General features: G+C 39.3%; 1 protein-coding gene across 1 annotated transcript in view; it reads left to right on the top strand.

The window, feature by feature from the left end:
• Nucleotides 1-21089, top strand: part of trim37 (tripartite motif containing 37) — a 29814-nt gene that overhangs the window by 2993 nt on the left and 5732 nt on the right. Inside the window, exons 2-21 of the mRNA XM_084940801.1 lie at nucleotides 87-156; nucleotides 321-422; nucleotides 1741-1781; nucleotides 2154-2270; nucleotides 2584-2671; nucleotides 2781-2903; nucleotides 4761-4884; nucleotides 5997-6064; nucleotides 6989-7113; nucleotides 7379-7429; nucleotides 8837-8918; nucleotides 9061-9137; nucleotides 9786-9965; nucleotides 10065-10179; nucleotides 10431-10622; nucleotides 10976-11109; nucleotides 11235-11317; nucleotides 13119-13361; nucleotides 14785-15093; nucleotides 17148-17294. Coding sequence (XP_084796927.1) covers nucleotides 136-156; nucleotides 321-422; nucleotides 1741-1781; nucleotides 2154-2270; nucleotides 2584-2671; nucleotides 2781-2903; nucleotides 4761-4884; nucleotides 5997-6064; nucleotides 6989-7113; nucleotides 7379-7429; nucleotides 8837-8918; nucleotides 9061-9137; nucleotides 9786-9965; nucleotides 10065-10179; nucleotides 10431-10622; nucleotides 10976-11109; nucleotides 11235-11317; nucleotides 13119-13361; nucleotides 14785-15093; nucleotides 17148-17294 — 2422 coding nt within the window. The 5' untranslated portion in view covers nucleotides 87-135. The remainder of the gene's footprint in view (nucleotides 1-86; nucleotides 157-320; nucleotides 423-1740; nucleotides 1782-2153; nucleotides 2271-2583; nucleotides 2672-2780; nucleotides 2904-4760; nucleotides 4885-5996; nucleotides 6065-6988; nucleotides 7114-7378; nucleotides 7430-8836; nucleotides 8919-9060; nucleotides 9138-9785; nucleotides 9966-10064; nucleotides 10180-10430; nucleotides 10623-10975; nucleotides 11110-11234; nucleotides 11318-13118; nucleotides 13362-14784; nucleotides 15094-17147; nucleotides 17295-21089) is intronic.

Here is a 21089-nt window from a genome sequence, read left to right as displayed (position 1 = left end):
CTCAAATGTCAGGTGCCTACTTTCAACTGTCCAACTAAAGCACAGTTTGTTTATTGATATATCCTTATACTGTTTTTCTTTTTTAGAATACTTGTTTGACTTGTCTGTGAGGCCCAGAACATCAAACTGGCTGAAATGGATGAGCAAAGTGTTGAGGTCAGTCTCACTGTTAGACTGCTATGATGTATTACATTATATATTGTATTGTATAGTGTATTACTTACTAAATTCATGTAATGTGCATAGTTTAATCTTCATAATCTGTGGTGTTGAGTTCTGTGGCTGTAGTCGGTTTAAAACGTTCTTCTGTCCCTGTGCAGAGCATTGCTGAGGTGTTTCGATGCTTCATTTGCATGGAGAAACTGAGGGATGCTCGCCTCTGTCCACATTGCTCCAAACTCTGCTGCTTCAGCTGTATACGAGTGAGTCTGTTTAGACATAGCAGCGACCAGAAAATGTTCTCCTCACTCCACAACTCTGCATTCAGTTTTTGCAAGTAAATTATCTAATCAATTTTGCGACGTGACCAAAATTACTGCGACTATGTGCAATGAACGTACAGTCTTGTTGATTTTCTAATAGTTGTTATAAAGACAAGGGCCACAAAACAACATACGTACTTGACAACCTTGGTTTTATAGAGGAATATAAACCAAATGCAACCAGTTGCCAACAATTTTTGTGGAGTCCCCTGTTGCAGAAACACATGTTGCAGATGCTTATTAGCGCAGACTGACTCAGATTGCTTGCAGCATGTTGCTAGTCCGTTTTTATAGACAGCAGATTTTGCAAAACTTCGCCAACCTGTCCGTGCGTGATCATAGAATCAGACTTAGACCACAATTATTTGAGAGGTTTCCTCCAAGCAGCCAAACTGTGCAGCCACCTTGTGATTAAAAGTGGTCACCTACTGGTTGAGGGTGTTTCACTCTGGGCAACCAACTGGTTTCTGCAACTACTTGAAATCAATCACTGAATGTGGGGAATAAATAAATAAAATAATGGAAGTCACCAGGCATTAGGCTGTTTTTTTTTTTTTTTCCTTTTCCAACTTGAAATGAGGTTGATGTCCTATTTTTACTCTAATGTGATTGAGCCATTAATGATAAAGCGGTGAGACAGATACGTCTGTTAAATCACACAGTTGGGATTTATGTAGAGCTTTTCCAGTCTTACTATCCAAACCCTTAAAGAACACACAAACATTCAGATAGCACTTTTTAAAAAATAATAAACTACACACTGTACAGCACACCTGTGTATCTTTCAGCCCACCGTTATGTGTGTAAGATCTTCGTGTTTTTTTTTTTTTTTTTTTTTTTTTTTATATGTTATTTTTATCTTTGTAAAATTTGATGGTGACTGGTTTTGGGATTGGTCACGTGCTGCCACCACTACTTCTTTCATGTTTTATAGCTACATTGATAAATACTGAGATGACTTATCAAGTCAATAACCACCTCTGTGTTAGTTCTTAGACTGATAGTTGTTACTGTTCCCTTTCAATAATATTTGGTCAACAGTGCAGCAGTGTGATGCCGATGATTCACATGAGTCAGTCTTTGCTTATCCTCACACTCAGTAGGATCAGTTTGTGTAGTTTAGTTTTTCTTGGTTTTTATAAGAAATGTACAAATAAGAAAAAAATATAAAATGATTCCAGCTCTGTCCTGAATCATGAATCTTTGGCAGACTGTTTGTGCTGCTTGTATTTAAGCTGAAATCTCTCCTGTGTAACAGCGATGGCTGACGGAGCAGAGAGCACAGTGTCCACACTGTCGGTAAGCACCTGCTAACACACATCTACTTCATATAACTAATCACATTTGGTGGAATATTTCAAGGTCCATATGAATTTTGTTTGAACTCATAAGGTACCTGGTAAGACCAGAGTATTGACTAAAAACAGTGTGTAAGAGCTATACAACTCACAATTTAACAGCGTGGAATACATATGAATTCAATTTGAGTTAATTCAGCAAGACATAAGCATATTATGTCTTTAGTATATCCTATGGGCAAGGAGAACACCAATAAAACTGATGAAACGTAGCAAAACAGACAAAAAGCCTCAAGATAACTTTCTGATCTGCTTCATAATGTTAGAATAGATATGCAGTTATTAAAATATGTGTGTGCATTCTTCTGTGCAGGGCTCCACTTCAGCTGAGGGAGCTTGTCAACTGTCGCTGGGCGGAGGAGGTCACCCAGCAGCTGGACACCCTGCAGCTCTGCAGCCTAACCAAGCATGAGGACAACGATAAAGACAAGTGAGTTCTTGACAAGTGTCTTTCAGTCCCAGTCCTGTTTTCTGAGTTGAAAGTGTTCTTGTCATTTTTATATCCCTGTCTTCCTTGAATTTTTCTTCATACATCAAATCTTAATGCCAGAACTATGAAAAGTTATTTTAAGAAGTTTTGTTCATTCTGTGTTACCATTGTTTTATATTTGTCAGGGTTTTTTTTTTTTTTTTTTTTTGGTTGGGGTTACTTATAAATGCTCTGTGGTGCTCAACTCAGAGAATAACAATAAAATTTGGTACAGTTGTGGGAAACAAACAGTGGTTGTCTTCTTGCTCTGCAGATGTGAGAACCATCATGAGAAGCTGAGTGTTTTCTGTTGGACCTGTAAGAAATGCATCTGTCACCAGTGTGCCCTGTGGGGAGGCATGGTAATGCTTCACTTAGTTTGCAAAGTCAGAAACGCTCTCATTAATGAGTTTTCCGTTATGTAAAAGTCAGATGGCGTCTGGTGAATTTTGCTGTTTTGGTTGCTTCCAGCACGGCGGCCACACCTTTAAGCCCCTTGTGGAGATTTATGAGCAGCATGTGACCAAGGTGAAGGAGGAGGTTGCCAAGCTGCGCCGCCGCCTCATGGAGCTCATCAGTCTGGTGCAGGAAGTGGTGAGGACTGCTTTTTCTCTTATGAACAACAAATGCTCAATAGTTTGATATTTACTGTCCTGTCAGATCAAACTCCTTCTGTTTCATGCACTCGTCACTCTTCACCTTCACCTCTTCAGTAAATCTTTTTAACTACAGATTCGTATCATAGTACATATTTGAACTCTTCTTGACATTCATGGGACTTGAGGGATGTTCTCTCCCTCAACTATGAAGAATTATTAATGGGTTGGCGAGTTATCTTGAGGCAAACTCAGTTTTCAGTAGTACAAAGGTGTCCTTTCTTAGCTGTCTAGATTACCACGATGACTTATGCTGCTTTAAGTAGAGTTTAGATTCTCTGCTGAAGGAATAGGTTTTATATGTATTGCTGTATCTTACATGCCACTGTTATGATAAGCAAATGTGTTACACTGTCTGCCACAGGAATTTATACACATTCATTTTTTGATGCAGAAAATGCATAAATGTTTTTATTTTCTGACATTAATATAAAAAATAACTAGCATTTTTGTTTTGCACAAAGAAATAAAATCAGCTCCATAATCCATAGAGCCCAATTAATGACCCACTTGTAGAGGAAAGCTTAAGTCAAAGAGCCTGTGGAAATTGTTTTAACTTAGGACCTCTGAGGCCCACTTTAAAGTTTCAGGTTATTAACGTCAACTGGGTACAGCATGAAATGTCCCGACAAAGCACTTTGCAGTGTTTCTTGGTCATTATTTGTGTGATTACACTGCTACATTATTGTAGTTCGGTGGTGGGATTCAGGAGCACCTGAGGGTCACTCTGGCCTTCTCAATTTGAGCAATGACATTAAAGCAAACAGCAGTGAACTCAGGGAACTGTTATCATGATACTCCTGAAAGATGCACATAGATGAGTTGTATGAAGACTGCCTGTCTCTCTATCTCTCTTATGAAAGCATTCACACTCTAACTGCTTCTTCACACGTATTGTGTCACCTGACATGATGGACAGAGTGAGAGGAAAGGTGAAACAAAGAATAGATAATAATAAAATATAACACAATAAATTAAAATGCCCATCAATGCTGAAATAAGTGCAAGTCAGTTACAAGGAAAAAACACTCAGTCTGTTTGTGTCATAGCTTGTGTTCAGTTTCAGTGTCTGTGGAGTCTGCTTTTGCTTTTTGTTTGAATATAATACATCCTGGGAGAGGATGAGCTCACTCTCCTGTTTAAAAGGCTAAATGCTTTCTGTGATGGTGCCTGACTTTGTTGGTTTGTGTGTCTACTGAATGATGTATCCTGAGAGTTTTAAGGATGCTTCTATAGCCTCGGGATACCTTCATGTTCGTCTGTTAGACCTAAATCTTTGGACTGCATTAATCTGAATTCCATATCCCAGATTATCATAGTGGTCAAATTTTAGCTCTAGGTATAGTGTGATTATACTGCCATTCGAAAATGAAATATCATCTTGATAAATCATATAAGTGGAATTATTTTGTTACCCCCAATTTCCTATGCTTCACATCCAATGATAGATGTGACATTGTGATATAGCGACCACAACAGTAAAGCGCCTTGAGGCGACTTTTGTTGTGATTTGGCGCTATATAAATAAAATTGAATTGAATTGAACAACAGTCCTAATCAACACACAGGATTAGACTTCAAAATGATATCAAATCCACAGCCTACATCAATTAATTCCAAACCTAGACAGATTTATTTAAAAAAAAAATTGGAGTTTAGTCAGTATGGGTGTGCTGTATTGCTGACATCCAGCAGTTGGCACTGTTGTTTTAATAAAAGCTTGTCAGTGAAGTTGACACAGTGAACGGATATTTAACACAGTGTGTGTGTTTGTGTGTTTTGTTTGATGGTTCAGGAGAGGAACGTTGAGGCAGTTAGGGGTGCAAAAGACGAGAGGGTCCGAGAGATACGTAACGCCGTGGAAATGATGATCGCTCGTCTGGATAACCAGCTCAAGAATAAGCTCATCACCCTCATGGGTAGGACTCACACTGTGCACAACACTCACTGTCAAAAGCAGATGTCCAGATAAATGTTTTTTTCTTTTTTAGCTTTTTATATACATTTTAACCTTCAATTTAATTAATTACACATAATTTCAGTGCATTGCTTTTATCTGAAAAAGAGCTGACCTCAAATCTTATTTTAAAAACATTTTTGACCATTTTCAAGCTCGTTATTTCCATGTCTGAACACCTTGCCTACTTTTATGTAAAAATACTGAAAGAACTCTGGTAAGCTGAATTGAATGACTGGCTTTTAGGCTGCAGGAGAGGACACATTATTCTCATTTTCATCTGCATATTTTTGACTTCACCAGAGTAGCTTTGCATGATTAACTGTTCAAAAAAATGTCCTGCAGCCCATTAGACGGTTCAAACTCTGTTTAGAACAAGGTCAAACAATTGTCTTCCGATTGGCTGAAAAGCAGGCGGGTGGGGCTTGGGCACTCACAGACAGAACTGCGTGTCTGAGATGACCAGATTTTGGCTATCATACAGAGCCAGGAGTATTTTTAAAAAATGAATGTTTTGCTGACGGGGTGACATAAAATCTTTTTACCATTAAAATATAATTAAACATGAATTAAGGAGCATTCAGCAGTATTTTGCAAAAAATAAGAGATGAAACTGCTGAAAAAACATATTTAGAGTTATCTGAAGAGAATGGTGTGTTAGGGTCACCCTTACTAACTGTAGTCATTAATTAATATTCAACAGTTAAATAAATTAATCCCAGTTCTGTCGCCACCTGGTTATGCATTCCCAATAGAATAAGCATAATTTTAACAGGTTAAAGATGTATGGTAGTGTTTAGTTTTCTTGTTGTTGCAAGACTGGCTTTAAATGTGTCTAAAGGTCGAGACCTTCACCCAACAAAACACGCAGACTCCCCACTGAAAGCAGTGAGAGGCGCCCTTTATAGCTGCGGGTAATATACATATGAAATATTTATCTGGACTGAGTGGATCCGTGCACTCGGCGCCCACATACACAACCTGCACTCCCACACACTCTCACTCAGCAGCTTCCATCAGGGCTGACATTCAGTACAAGAGTACTGAAAATAGAACTGCGTTCCTCCCCATCAGGCCAGAAGACGTCCTTGACCCAGGAGACGGAGCTGCTGGAGTCTTTGCTGCAGGAGGTGGAGCATCAGGTTGGTCGTCTGCAGCAGATCAAAGCCTCCATTCATTTTTTTTTCCTACTGCATATTGTTAGTTGTGTAATATTAAAGCTGAGAAACCCCACACACAATACAGCAATACATGCTGTCTCATTGATTCAACACTATTCCAGTCTTTAAGGTCAAGGTATATTTTAAATCCTCTCTTATAGCAAGTGTCTGGTGCAGTATTTTAAAAGTTTCAACTGTGCTGTTAACTGTTTTTAAAAAGGAAACGACTAATTTGAGGTGTATCCAAACAATACATCTGCAAGTTTTAAAACCAAAAGTATGATGTAATGGCTGCAGAGCTGGTGAGAATTCACTGTAAGTGCTTTATTTTACACTGTGGGAACTTCTTTTATTCATTATTGAGTAGCAGAGCATGTTGCACGACAAATCGGGCGAGCAGGCATGTTGTATTTGCACGATTGCTTCTTACAGTGTGATGTGATGAATCATGAGCTTTTCTGCACTAAGAGTAGCAGCCAGAAAATACTACAGCACATTAAATACAGAAATACTGGCAGCGTTGAGGGATGGGTCATCTCATTTACCATCTCGAAGTTATTTTGTAAAATAACTCCAAAAAAGTTGCACTTTATTATTTTTTCATAGATATTCATAGCATAAATGTAACATTTTACTAAATTTATTAAATTTTTTTTTTTTTTTTTTTTTTTTTTTTACAAAAGAATCAGATTTTGAGGGGGTCAGGTGGGAGACTGTTTTTTGTTTTAAGAAATGAACTTTTATATTCTGACTTTGCTTCTTTTGTTACTGAATTAAGTAAAACATTTAGTTGAATTTCAGTTAACTGTTTATTTTTTCTGAGCAAAAATCAACACATCATCGATTGTTCAGCTGCTTGCTGGCAGTAACGAGATGATTTTCCTGAATTGTGTGTGTGCTGAACAGCTTCACTCCTGCAGTAAGAGCGAACTGATCTCAAAGAGCCCAGAGATCCTCCTCATGTTCCAGCAGGTCCACCGGAAACCCATGCAGTCCTTCGTCACCACGCCCGTCCCTCCAGACTTCACCAGGTAATATCCTCAGCTGCAACACCAGACGCTTTTCACGGTCCAGGGAGGATGCAACGAAATACCTTAGCTACTAGGGATAACAAAAATTATCATCAATAATAAATGTTATGTGGCAGGAGATTCCCATTTGTTTTTTTGTTTTTTTAATCAATCGATTAAATTTTATGGCTCATAATACTAAAGGAAATAACCTGACAGTGACTGTAAACCACAGGTTAATTATTGTGCTTTTATGTGCAGTCATCTTTCCTCTTTGTGCTTTCAGTGAGCTGGTTCCTGCCTATGACTCCAGCACTTTTGTTCTAGTCAACTTCAGGTAAATCATCTCTGAGGCTGCATTTGGTCATAGAGAAGACAAACAAGGAACTCTCACTCTGACATACTGTCAGCTTCGTCCTATCTTCAAACACCATCCTTAAATTTTGTTGAGGATTTTATAAACTATGGAAAAATGTAAGGTGCTTTTTTTAAAATTTATTTAGCCTTTATTTAACTAAGTTCCTTTAGATTAAAATCTCTTTACACACTATTACAATTAGGGATGGGTATCGTTTAGGTTTTATCCGATACCGGTGCCAAACCGGTACTTTTGAAACGGTGCCGGTGCTTAAACGGTGCTCAAACCGGTGCTTAAAGAATGGAGAACACCAACTTTGTCCAAAAACCTCTCATGTTCAGCTGTTTTTTTTGTAAAAAGATAACAATGTTAGCCTTTTCTGCAGCTATGGGGCATATATGGTATCACTCTTGGCTGGAAGCAGTGCTTAAACAATGGAAAAAACACAAACTTTATCCAAAGACCTCTCATGTTTAACTGTTTTCCACTTTTTCTTTGGTCATTTTAGCCTTTTTGGCCAGGGTGAAGGGAGTATCTGCCATCAAACAAGAAGACAGCCGCATGTAGCTATGATGATGTTTGCTAGTTCACCTTACATGCATTAATGTAATAACGTGGTTAGCCTACTCAACGTAAATTACACACGAACAACATTACGCTACTCACGCAGAGAAGAACGGCTGCTGCTGCCATCATCATCCGTCATCATTTCTGCTACACTGGCAGGGCTAGGGGCCAGGACTCTCCTCTTCGGGTTTTTGGGGGATGTTGCTCCGGGTCCGATAACTGGCAACCCACCCGCAGTAGATGTGCACGGAGTGAGGTCTCGCAGCAAGCTATCAAATACGGCGCATTTCTCGGCTTTTAAAAAAAACGCTATGCGTCGCCAGGTGTTTCATCGGATTTGAGGTGTTACCGCCTTTGACAGTATCACAGTATCAGCTTAAAGCACTTGTTGCAGGCTGCTGAGTTTGCATATTTTGCTGTGAAGTACAGCCATACATTTGACCGGTCCTCCTTGGGCATTTTTAATCTGTAGCTCTGCTCTAAAAGAACGTACGTACCTGGACCCGCCTACTATCCTCGGAAACGTAAAATGATTGGCTAGAATCTAAAGTGTATCACAGCTCAGGAAAAAAAAGCACCGAAATAAAGCACCGAAATGTGCGCTGCTTTTCGGTCTGGTTACTACCGTTTATGTCAGAACCGGTGCCATGATGGCACCGGATACCGGTACCCATCCCTAATTACAATGTTACAAGTTAAACTCAAATATAAATGCAAAATAAAATGAGTAAAAATAACCAGTTAAAAGCTTCAAATGGGAAATCTATCAAAACATCCTGATAGGGTTTCAGCTCGTTTGATATATGTGTTTGTTTGTAGCACCCTGAGGCAGCGGGCTGACCCGGTCTACAGCCCTCCCCTGCAGATCTCTGGCCTCTGCTGGAGACTCAAAGTCTACCCAGTGAGTTTAAAACGGCTGATGTATGCCTTTTAAAACCTGGCTGCAGTTCTAGCTGACATCGATTGGTTATTGTGACTGTAGTAATTTAGACAGAAATCACGTTGTCTTTGCTAAAGCAGCACATGTCTCTGTGTTTCTGCAGGACGGTAACGGTGTGGTTCGTGGAAACTATCTGTCTGTGTTCCTCGAACTGTCTGCAGGACTTCCTGAAACATCAAAGTATGTAATATTTTGTTGTACCTTGACTGCTCTTTCAATAAATTCCTCCTCTGCTCTGTTTTCTTTCTGTGACAATTTTTTTTTTACAGTCAAGCCTGGGGCTAAATTGACTTGCGTAAAAGGTTTATTTTCAAGTCCAATTTGAATAATTTACAGTTAACATGCAGGAAGACACATAGATTAAAAATGTTCAGTTATAATGCAGCCAGTGTTTTTCATAAAACCGTCAAGGTTGTTTTAAAATGAAATGAAAATCTGGTCCTAATAGATGCACAGTATAACAAAAACCATTACATTACATGATATAGGATATTTGAAAAATGAGTTTGGCATCAGTGAGGAGATAATACTTTTTCTTTCATGTTTTAAAGACGTGTTACCGCTTCAACCAGGGGAGCAACAGGGGAACCCCTGGTTGAATATTTAACGAGAAAACTGCATCAAATTTTGTCATTTTTAGCCGATTAATACCAAAATCAGGTGATCCTACTTGGACTCAATAATACTTGTGGCTTGAAAAACTAATCACTTCTAGTTTGGTGTGTTAAATATCCGTTCACTGTCTTTTAGTTCTTTAAAGAAATACATCCTCAAAAGTCCTGCATGAGTTCTGCTTTTGCTGCATTTCCTGTGTGTTGATATGCGTAGATATGAGTACCGTGTGGAGATGGTCCATCAGGCCTCCAGTGACCCCACAAAGAACATAATTCGGGAGTTTGCCTCTGACTTTGAGGTCGGTGAATGCTGGGGCTACAACCGCTTCTTCAGGCTTGATCTTCTAGCCAGTGAGGGATACCTGAACATGCAGACAGACACACTGGTCCTCCGGTGAGAACACACACGCACAATTCTAATCATGTAGAATCAGGTTGAGTTGGAGATCTTTTATCCCAGTGTGACTGAGTATCATTGGTTTTCTTTGCTCAGCTATCAGGTTCGCTCACCTACCTTTTTCCAGAAGTGCCGAGATCAGTACTGGTACATCAGCCAGCTGGAGTCGGCCCAGAGTGGCTACATCCAGCAGATCAACAATCTCAAAGAGGTGCTCTGTCTGTCCGTGTTTGTGTTCTGTATTTATAGGCATGTTTTGTTTTTTTACTGTTTGTTGAATTTAGGATTCACTGACTCTCGTCAGCCATTGCTTTAGAGTAAACAGATTCCAAAGTTTTCAAAGATGCCAAATGAAGTCTCTGAGTCACTCTGACTCATCTAGTTGGAGTTGCTTCCATAATTAAGTGTCTGTTTATTTTGAGCTAAATAATATTCCCCGAATCTCTGTATTTCTGATTCCAGAGGCTCGCTATCGAGCTATTTCGCCGTCAGACCTCACGCAGCTCCTCACCTCCTGACCTGAGGCTTGCTGCGGGCACCACGACCTCTGAAAGAGACCCTCGCTCGGTGAAGAGTGACGATGAGATTCAGACCACTTTGAGCAACACTAAGAAAGGAGAAGAAGAAGAGAGGACGCAACACGATGACTCTAATGTGAGGATGGAAAATACTGCTTGACTTTGAAAAAACAGCTGATTGCTTCTTAATGTTTTCTTATTCGAGAGGGTGTCTGTGCATAGCTGAGCTTATACAGGTTTTCTTAGGTGATGGGCATCATGTTTTCACTGGAGGTGTTATGACTATGTCAAAAACTACTAATTATTTAGTATTATTTAGATATTTTATTTATTAAGCTATTAATTTATTGATGTTAAAATTTTCTTTTTATGGGGCATTTCATTGAATTTTAATTAAAAATCAAATGAATAAGAGCTGGAGGTTTTGGGATCCAGCGTCTTCCTGTACGGGATACAGCTCATTAATTGCCTGGCTCCTCTGTTGTCCAGGAGCTGTCAGACGGTGACCTGGAGGTGGACTGTCTGACAGAAGAGGAGGTGAACCCTCTGGATGGCAGCAGCACTTCAGGGAGCTCCACAGCCACCAGCAACACTGAGGAGAATGACATAGACGAGGAGACAATGTGAGCACAAATGGCTTTATTGTGAAACTTTCTACAAAAAATGTGCTTGGTGGTAATTTGATAATGAAGGCTTTGGTTTCTTTGGTAAGCCGAAGAAATGGATACTAACAGAAATATTTTCACAGGTCCGGGGAGAATGATGTCGACTTCATCGGCAACCTGGACACAGAAGAAGGAGAGCTTCCTGATGACTTGGCTGGAGCCACGGGTATAATTTAAAACATTCATAAAACTGTTTGATTTGAGTCTCCCACAGCTGACATGTTTTTGTTTTGTTTTGTTTTTTTAACACACAGCAGTATTAAAAATGTCAGATGTCAGCTTTATCATTATGTTCTTGAAGGATTATTTAACCTATGCAAACAGAAACAAAGAACCATGATTTGTGAACACATTTTTTATGCTGCTGAACAACAAAGAACTGTTTTTTGTTTTTTTTTTTACTCCTGCAAATTTTGTCCTAATATAAGCTTTCATTAATATGTTCTTAAGTATAAATCAGCAGGAGGAGAAATCAATAATGAATGACTATAAAGCAGAACACAATTAAAGTAATATTAAATATGCACATTACTCAAGGTGTAATGTTGTACATTTACAGCAGATGTTCTAAATAAGGACATTTTCACACATTAAAGTTGATTATAAACCTCTATTTCTTACTTACTTAGAAATATCAAATGGAAGCTCTTAAATCAAAATAAAAGTGCAATTTAGCCAGTCTTAATTCATAGTACATGAAAGCATGATTTTAAAAAAGGAAAAAAAAAAGATTTTTAAATGCTTAAGTCCTTCTTAGAGGGCTGTAACTTGTGGTTAATAGTATAAATTAATATATTTCAGTTATTTAAATAAAATATGGTGTTTGTTCTCATTGTAACTCAGTAGGGCAGTTAAACCGTTAAATCTGATTATTTTCATGACATAAATGTTCATCTAAAAGTTGCTACAAAAGCCCAGTGGGTTTACTGAACAATTCCCTCCATTTACGGAGTGTAACCATCAAATATTTATTGTCCTTTCTCAAATAAAGGCCCTGTTGTCTGCTCAGTTGAGGCAAATAAAAGCCAGCCTCTGTTTGAGAATTTTAGGAATCTATTTGTGTTGTTTGACAACTGTAGAGGCAGATCACAGCAATATGATGGTGGACCTCAAAGCGGCTCCTTCAGGCGTGTTTGACTGTGTTGGTGTTGAAAGGCATGAAGAGGATGAGTCAGTGTTGGTGCACCATGCCCCTCGCAGCCGGCCGATATAGAAGCACTTGGTGTCCGTGTGTGTACATGTGTGGAGAGGGGGTGTTAGATGTCAGAGTTGAACATATCTTTGCTGCATATTGTTTACATCCCACATTGGAGTAACTTTTATTTTTTTATGATTAGGTTACAATTCAGCGAGAGACTCCAGCCTGTTTTGTAACTCGGTTTTTGATGCAGGTTTCTTTGTCTGGAAAACCTTTAGAGAATTTTCTCTCCCAGCAGCTGGAACCCGGCCAGTCAGAGACTCATGTGGACTGTACAGATAATAACATGACTCACTGCTGCTTGAAACCAGATCAGTGTTTCTGTTGAGCTTCACTTAAACTTGAATCCCAGATTCAGTAGGTCTAAAGATTAAAAAAAGAAAAAAAAAGTATTTTAAAAAATTAAAAAAAAAAAAAAAATTAAGTTCAGACAGCTAAAACCTCCTCAGGCTTTTTGTTGGCAAATTTAACCATATTAAAAACTTAAGGACACAATATATCCTATAGATGTTTACTTTTGAATCAAGTTTTTATTTCAGTTAACTGAAAGGTTTTTCACAATAACTTTTAGTTTAGTTTTAGTTACCTATAGTAACAATGAAGAGCACCAGATCTCCAACATAAAGAAACAGCTCAAATAACACATAAACATGAATATTTGGAAGGAGAAATGGAGCAATAATCACTTAAATAACCCCTTATTCCTCTTTTAATTTAAGCACAGCCACACATGAACCATATGAACCCTGTTTTTGTGTCTGATCTGCAGGCGGTTCCAACTCCAGTGTGCGATCATTACACCGTAGTGCTGCAGCTGCTGCCGGTCGTAGTACTAGTGGCAGTGGAGCTGCTGCTGCCGCCGCCACTGGTGCTGTTGGGCCAGGCGGTAACAGCCTCCTGGAGATCGACCCGGTCATCCTGATCCAGCTGCTGGATCTGAAGGAGCGCAGCAGTGTGGAATCCCTGTGGGGTCTTCAGCCTCGGCCTCCGGTGTCTCTCCTCCACAGCCAAGGTCTGTAGGCACGCTAACAACATATCAGTCCCACTAAACTGGGAGTCATTACTCAAACTCTGACACAGGGGTTACTCAAAATAAAAAAACACTTTGTAAGGTCACAGGTTAGCATGTAAACAGTACTGGTTTCAACATATTTAAGCATAGAAAACACATGTAGGAAGTTCTGTAGGCTTTGGGGATAAATGCTGTGTTTGCACAAGATTACCAGAGAGCCTCATGCTGATTCTTATCAATCTCATCCTTTTTCTCTTCTGATGGATTTGAACTTGCTTTCGATATGAATCGGTTTTGCTGCTTTCTATGGACAAGAATTTACATCTAAAATACATTAGACCAAACTTATTAAACTCACAGGAATGAGGAAGAAGGGTGCAGTGGACGCCAAGAATTTTGTGAAAAGAACAAAGAAAAAAACCAAAATCAGTTTGCTTGGGACTAATATTGTCACAGCACCACTGCTAGGAGAAACATTGGAGCTAATTTGTTGTGGATTTTGTTTTTCTTTAAAAATTGCAGACATCTCAAATTCACGCAGGATTAAGATCACAGACAACCTCCGCAATTCTTACAAATGACTCCCAGGGTAATATTAACTAATGTGAACATACTGTAAGGCTTTTGGATAACAACAAATGTAAGTGAAATTCTTTTGTCTATATGAAAATTTAAGCGGCACGTTCAGCACCGTAAAATGAACATCTAACCAATCACACTTAAGCAAAAATTCACCTGATTAAAAAATAATGGAGTTGAGAATTGTCTAGAGTCATATCAGCACCTGTTTTAAATGGCTACAAATGGTCAAAACCATTACCACCAGCATCCTTTTGTAACCACTTTCTCTTGACCTAATCGATTAAAAGCGTTGAAGAAAGGTGGAAAGAGAAAAACAGTTTTTAGGGAAACAAACTACCCTCTCACCTTGTAACAGCCGATGTTATTAAGTCTGAAACGACAGTGATCTGAAGGACTACAAAAATCTCATCTTATGTACTTTTACAGGTCATTAAAAACAAAATATAAGTAAAATGAGATGTTTGCCACATTGAGACCTTTAGTTCAGCAGTTTATTGCGTGAAATAGGAAACAGACTGTTAATTAACATTTATGTGATCGGCACCACTTGTTGTGAATTATAGGACGCTATCCTCTGCTAAAGGAGGTAATAAAGGAAGCATTGAAGTGTTTTCCTGAGTATCTGGAGAATTTAAACCGGACTTAGCATAACTGCCATGTAGTTTGTGAAAAGACTTTAGCTACATTTGATGTTTAGATTTTTCTCAATACCAACAGGGAAGCTTCTGATTGGTCCCCGAACCACCATGCAGCTTTAGACCATAGCCCCAAACATAGTTTTAAGCTGTATATTTGGAGCTTCACCTTATCTGCTTCTCTAACTTGTTTCTTGTGTCTTCAGCTCATCCTCACTCGAGGAAGGAACGAGAGCGGCGTCCGCAGGTGGTGCGACGATCAGCTCCAGACTCGGGGGTCCTCATCCGCCTCAAGGCTCAGATGGCTGAGGTCCGCAGCAAGATGGCCGATGTCAAGAGTCAAGTGCTGGAGGTGCGGGGGTCAGCGGAGCCCAGGCCTGGCCTATCTGGGGCCTTCGGCACTGAAGAGCTCCCGTCTCATCACGGCGATTCAGAGATGGCAGCTTGTCATAAACCCAGCGAGCTTGACCTGGTGGGGAGAGCAGCTGCGACTCGAGCCAGACCCTGCCGCCCTGGTGAGGACTGCTGTTGCAGGCTGTTCAGTGTTAATGTGTAAACAGTGACAGTTTCAGCCAAACAGGGAATCTGAGTTATCTGGTTACCCACGCTACAGTTGGTCCGTTTGATTATCTCAATCTCTGTTTGAGGAAATGAATTTATTGAATTCTTTTTGAAAAGAAAAAAACACTGTAGAAATGAAGAGCTGTGTGAAAACTATGCTGCTTCTTTTTGCACGGCATATTATTCTGGTGGGCAAAGTACACAGCAAATGTGCAAACCGGAATAGAGAGGACAATCTGTGTGGGTTGCCACACTGTCAGTTGTCAAGGGTACTCATATGTAGGGCGGTCCCGAATACTTTTTAAAAAAAAAAATAATAATAATTTTTTTTTTTTGGGGGGGGGGTGCTTTGCAAAAGCAAATGAACATAACAGAGAGAGAGCATCGTATCTGTGCTGGGAGATCACAGAAAATGTACATGATGACCTACAGATATTTTTTTCTTTAGCTTTTGAACAGTAAATCTATTGAACAGGTATAGCTGTTCATCACTGTAAAAATCCACCACGTTGCCCTGCAATCTTGAAAACAGTGACCAAGTTGGACATTGCCGTTCTACCTAATCAGGTTTTATGTATCTTTTTAGAAAGCGGCCACATGCGAAGTAGTATGAATTGGCTAAACAACAACAGCAGTTGGTTATAAGCTAATGTTTTCCAAGTAATACTTGAGTGTTGCAAAAATCGCACTCGCCTGCAGAGTGCAGATTAATGCACTACAGATGGCCAGCATTTTTAAGCGGACTTGGTCAGAAACATAAAATACTGCAAAATATTCAATTGACACGTATCGTTTTTACCCATCGGCTGCAAAAGGCTGATGAGCTATTGCTGTGGGCTGGGTGGGTGGTGTGGACACCCGAGTTTGTGAACGTGATAACTCAAGAAGGAAGTCGCCTAATATTTTCAAATATTGATACCACAGGTACATCTACTAAAAATCTCAGACAACTTCAAAGCCTGGCGACTTTAACCTCAAGGTCAGAGGTCAAGTTTTCTGAAAATCTTCTGAATGCACTGACATTAGAACAAGGCGACATAGGATTTTGAAGTTGTTACCACAAGTGTATCTACTACAAGGCTAAGGGACAGCACTGGGAGCCACCAGTATTTTTTATTACTCATTTATTGCCAAGTGTTTATATGATTCCAATATGTTACATGGTCTAAATTTTACTGTTTTTGAACAGGATGTTTACATTATATTCTCAGATATACGTATACTCTCAGAATCCACTAAGCTAAAACCTAACAGGTTAACATGCTCTTGCTGAGACTGAAGCAAGTTGACAGGTTGGCATAGCCTCAGTTTCTTTTTTTCTGTGTCTTTTGGTAATTGGTCAGATGGCCCGGTGGTGCCAGTGTCCGGCAGCCTCGCCTCTGTCAGTGCGCCCCAGGGCAGCTGTGGCTACAATGTAGCTTGCCATCACCAGTGTGTGAATGTGTGTGTGACTGGGTGGATGACTGAATGTAGTGTAAAGCGCTTTGGGGTCCTTAGAGACCAAGTAAAGCCCTATACAAATACAGGCCATTTACCATTTAATTACAACATTGAAAGTCAATATTTGCTGCTTCTGTGGATCCAACTAACCTTACATCATTTGTAGCTTTATTTATAGCTTATAAGGGAAATAAACTCTTTTAAACCCTAATCATTGCATAAAACCTGTAATATTGCCTGATAGCTCTGGGAAACATCAGTGGATGATATTAAGGCTAATTTTTCATTGGAAAAATGCGCCCAGAGAAATTTTGGACTTTTTGAGATTCTATTCTGTCAGGACAGATTATGCTGTTTTTGTTTTGGCACAGTCTTAGCAAGAGATGGATTAGTTTACTTTCCATATTCCCCTATTACACTGAGACACTAAGCCAGGAAGGCCTGCCTCACTATCTTTAGATTAAACTCCAGATAACAAGGCTCACGGGACTTCTGCTGGCACAATCAATATGGTTTTTATCATTATTAATATTATTATTACATTTGTGTGTCTGTGTTCTGTGTGCAGCCAGGAAGTCTCTGTCTCCTGTCCTGGACAGCAGCTCTCTGGTTGTGAAGAGGAGGAGTCCAGAGGAGATGGAAAAAGACCTGAGAGGAGCAGAAGCTGCTCTGGAGCTCAGCCTGCATCCTAAAGATGGGATGGGAGGAGCAGAGGGTAAGTGTATTTTTTTTTGTTGTTGTTGTTTTTTTTTATTTTTATTACTCTCCTTTAAACCTGCATAAAATCACAGCCAAACACTGATCTTTAAAGTGCAATAAAGGCAAACAGCAGAGTCAGGTGATTATTTGTTTGTTACTTCGTCACTTCAGGTGAACATTTACAACTGTTTAGATAGGGAAGGGTTGAGATATAGATAGATAGATAGATAGATAGATAGATAGATAGATAGATAGATAGATACAGGGAGTGCAGAATTATTAGGCAAGTTGTATTTTTGAGGAATAATTTTATTATTGAACAACAACCATGTTCTCAATGAACCCAAAAAACTCATTAATATCAAAGCTGAATGTTTTTGGAAGTAGTTTTTAGTTTTAGCTATTTTAGGGGGATATCTGTGTGTGCAGGTGACTATTACTGTGCATAATTATTAGGCAACTTAACAAAAAACAAATATATACCCATTTCAATTATTTATTTTTACCAGTGAAACCAATATAACATCTCCACATTCACAAATATACATTTCTGACATTCAAAAACAAAACAAAAACAAATCAGCGACCAATATAGCCACCTTTCTTTGCAAGGACACTCAAAAGCCTGCCATCCATGGATTCTGTCAGTGTTTTGATCTGTTCACCATCAACATTGCGTGCAGCAGCAACCACAGCCTCCCAGACACTGTTCAGAGAGGTGTACTGTTTTCCCTCCTTGTAAATCTCACATTTGATGATGGACCACAGGTTCTCAATGGGGTTCAGATCAGGTGAACAAGGAGGCCATGTCATTAGTTTTTCTTCTTTTATACCCTTTCTTGCCAGCCACGCTGTGGAGTACTTGGACGCGTGTGATGGAGCATTGTCCTGCATGAAAATCATGTTTTTCTTGAAGGATGCAGACTTCTTCCTGTACCACTGCTTGAAGAAGGTGTCTTCCAGAAACTGGCAGTAGGACTGGGAGTTGAGCTTGACTCCATCCTCAACCCGAAAAGGCCCCACAAGCTCATCTTTGATGATACCAGCCCAAACCAGTACTCCACCTCCACCTTGCTGGCGTCTGAGTCGGACTGGAGCTCTCTGCCCTTTACCAATCCAGCCACGGGCCCATCCATCTGGCCCATCAAGACTCACTCTCATTTCATCAGTCCATAAAACCTTAGAAAAATCAGTCTTGAGATATTTCTTGGCCCAGTCTTGACGTTTCAGCTTGTGTGTCTTGTTCAGTGGTGGTCGTCTTTCAGCCTTTCTTACCTTGGCCATGTCTCTGAGTATTGCACACCTTGTGCTTTTGGGCACTCCAGTGATGTTGCAGCTCTGAAATATGGCCAAACTGGTGGCAAGTGGCATCTTGGCAGCTGCACGTTTGACTTTTCTCAGTTCATGGGCAGTTATTTTGCGCCTTGGTTTTTCCACACGCTTCTTGCGACCCTGTTGACTATTTTGAATGAAACGCTTGATTGTTCGATGATCACGCTTCAGAAGCTTTGCAATTTTGAGACTGCTGCATCCCTCTGCAAGATATCTCACTATTTTTGACTTTTCTGAGCCTGTCAAGTCCTTCTTTTGACCCATTTTGCCAAAGGAAAGGACGTTGCCTAATAATTATGCACACCTGATATAGGGTGTTGATGTCATTAGACCACACCCCTTCTCATTACAGAGATGCACATCCCCTAATATGCTTAATTGGTAGTAGGCTTTCGAGCCTATACAGCTTGGAGTAAGACAACATGCATGAAGAGGATGATGTGGACAAAATACTCATTTGCCTAATAATTCTGCACTCCCTGTATAGATAGATATAGATATAGATAGATATAGATATAGATATATATATATATATATATATATATATATATATATATAGATAGATAGATAGATAGATAGATAGATAGATAGATAGATAGATAGATAGATAGATAGATGAATGAGAGAGAATAACAGTGATTGTGCTGAAAATTTAGGGGTGCAGAGCTTGACTGCTTGAGTGCACTTTACTCAGTCAAGTATCCACCTGATGGATCCTGAAGTTTCTGCAGTTGATTTTTATATTTACTCTCCCCTCTGCTGCTTCATTAAGACTTAAAATAGTTTGTGATTCTTTAGTTGCTTTTATGTTTTAACATCGACACAAAAACAGTAACACTTTTCTTTTATAAGAATTAAAAAAAAAATTGATTCCTGACTTTTATAGGTGACTTAATTAGATTAGCCTTCAGACGTGCAGTTCATGATCTCCCCTTTATGAGTCATGTAATCATCATAAATTATATATTGTGGTTTAAGAGGTTGAGCTTTTAAAACTTTTCATATCAGTATTATGGTGTGGCCTGCAATTAGTTCACCTTTAAGACACTCTGAATATCATGGTAACAAAAAATCCCTTAAAGGGTTTTAAATGAGGTTTTTCATTTGGAAAAATAAAATCATCGTAACTCTCTCCCCAATACAGACGATATGTGATGACCTCCCCTGTACACATAATGATTAGTTTTGACACCTCAGTATATATTAATAAAGACCTAGTTTAATGACCATTAGAATAGTTTGTTTATTTTCAGGGGTAACTGTATAGGCGGAGACCACCTGCAGTAAACCCAGTCACTTTGTTCTATAAGCAGACACTGTTTGGTTCAGAAAAGGGAAACAAGGGTTTACTGCTAGTAGGCTTTTCACGAGGTATAGAGTTAAGGCAGCAAATCACAGTGGTTTTTATTATCCACTGAACTTTCTGGAGCACCACCATCTGATCAAAATAAATAGATATCCAAAGACATTATACACTCTCCTAAACCTGCAGTATGAAGGGATTCACTTACCCCAACACTGGCGATCAGGATGAGTGGTTACACAAAGCTGGTTATGAACTTTTTTAGTTATCCCAGGGTTTCCTGATCTGCGTATGAACGTTCACGTAAAAATGGTTGGCGTTGCCAGCATCTGAACAATCACACTATTAAGTGTATCAGCAAGTAAAGCCATAATATGGAATAAAAGTAACACAGCTGCTCCAGATGAGTCAGCGATGTGAGATAACCAATCACTCTACATTAATTTAATATATACAGCTCTGAATAAAAGAGCTACTATATTAATGAAATTGAACTTATTTGAAGCTTGGAAAGAAAGTGGGCCAACTGTGTAAATATGTGTAAAGATACGGAAGATTAATTATTTTATTAAATTAATTTTTAAGTTGGTTTTGCATGCACACTGGATGTAAGGTCAGCAAATACAAAGAAGTGCTCTGCTTGTAGAACAATAAAAAATTATTCACAGCCAACAGAAAAATAATGAAACAATAAAATTGTCTCCAAGAATTTATATTTCTTGCTGATCATCAGGGAAATGGAAAGAAATTAGATATTACTGTCTGCACACAGTGGTCCGAGGGATTTTCCAGGAATGGTGATGCTGTTTTCCAAGGAATTAATCAGCAGGCGGTGATTTCATATCTGTTGATCTCTAATTATGTTCGCAGTTTAAGTTACCAAGCTGATATACCCTGATAAGAAGTGTGAACCTCCTCCGTGGTACAGAAAACCCAGGATGAACCTGGATGAGACAAAATCCTGCTTCATTGCAGAGGCATTTATAATTTATTCACAGTGGAATTTTCAAACTGAACGTGTCACGATCTTTGACGTTGATTCCCAAGAAACACTTTTCATGCTCCAAAGAAGATAAACTCTCCTGATTTTAATGAATCACGAGCAAGCCATGCCGAAAAAGGTCGAACTTAGAGATTACTGCACACTCCTCAAGACGTAGCTTACGCTAGTGCTTC

Source organism: Perissodus microlepis, chromosome 10, assembly GCF_051167445.1.
Source record: "Perissodus microlepis isolate ML-2025 ecotype Zambia chromosome 10, ASM5116744v1, whole genome shotgun sequence".
NCBI classification, from domain to species: domain Eukaryota; kingdom Metazoa; phylum Chordata; class Actinopteri; order Cichliformes; family Cichlidae; genus Perissodus; species Perissodus microlepis.
Note: the sequence above shows the minus strand (reverse complement) of the source record. Positions and strands in the feature narration are given on the sequence as shown.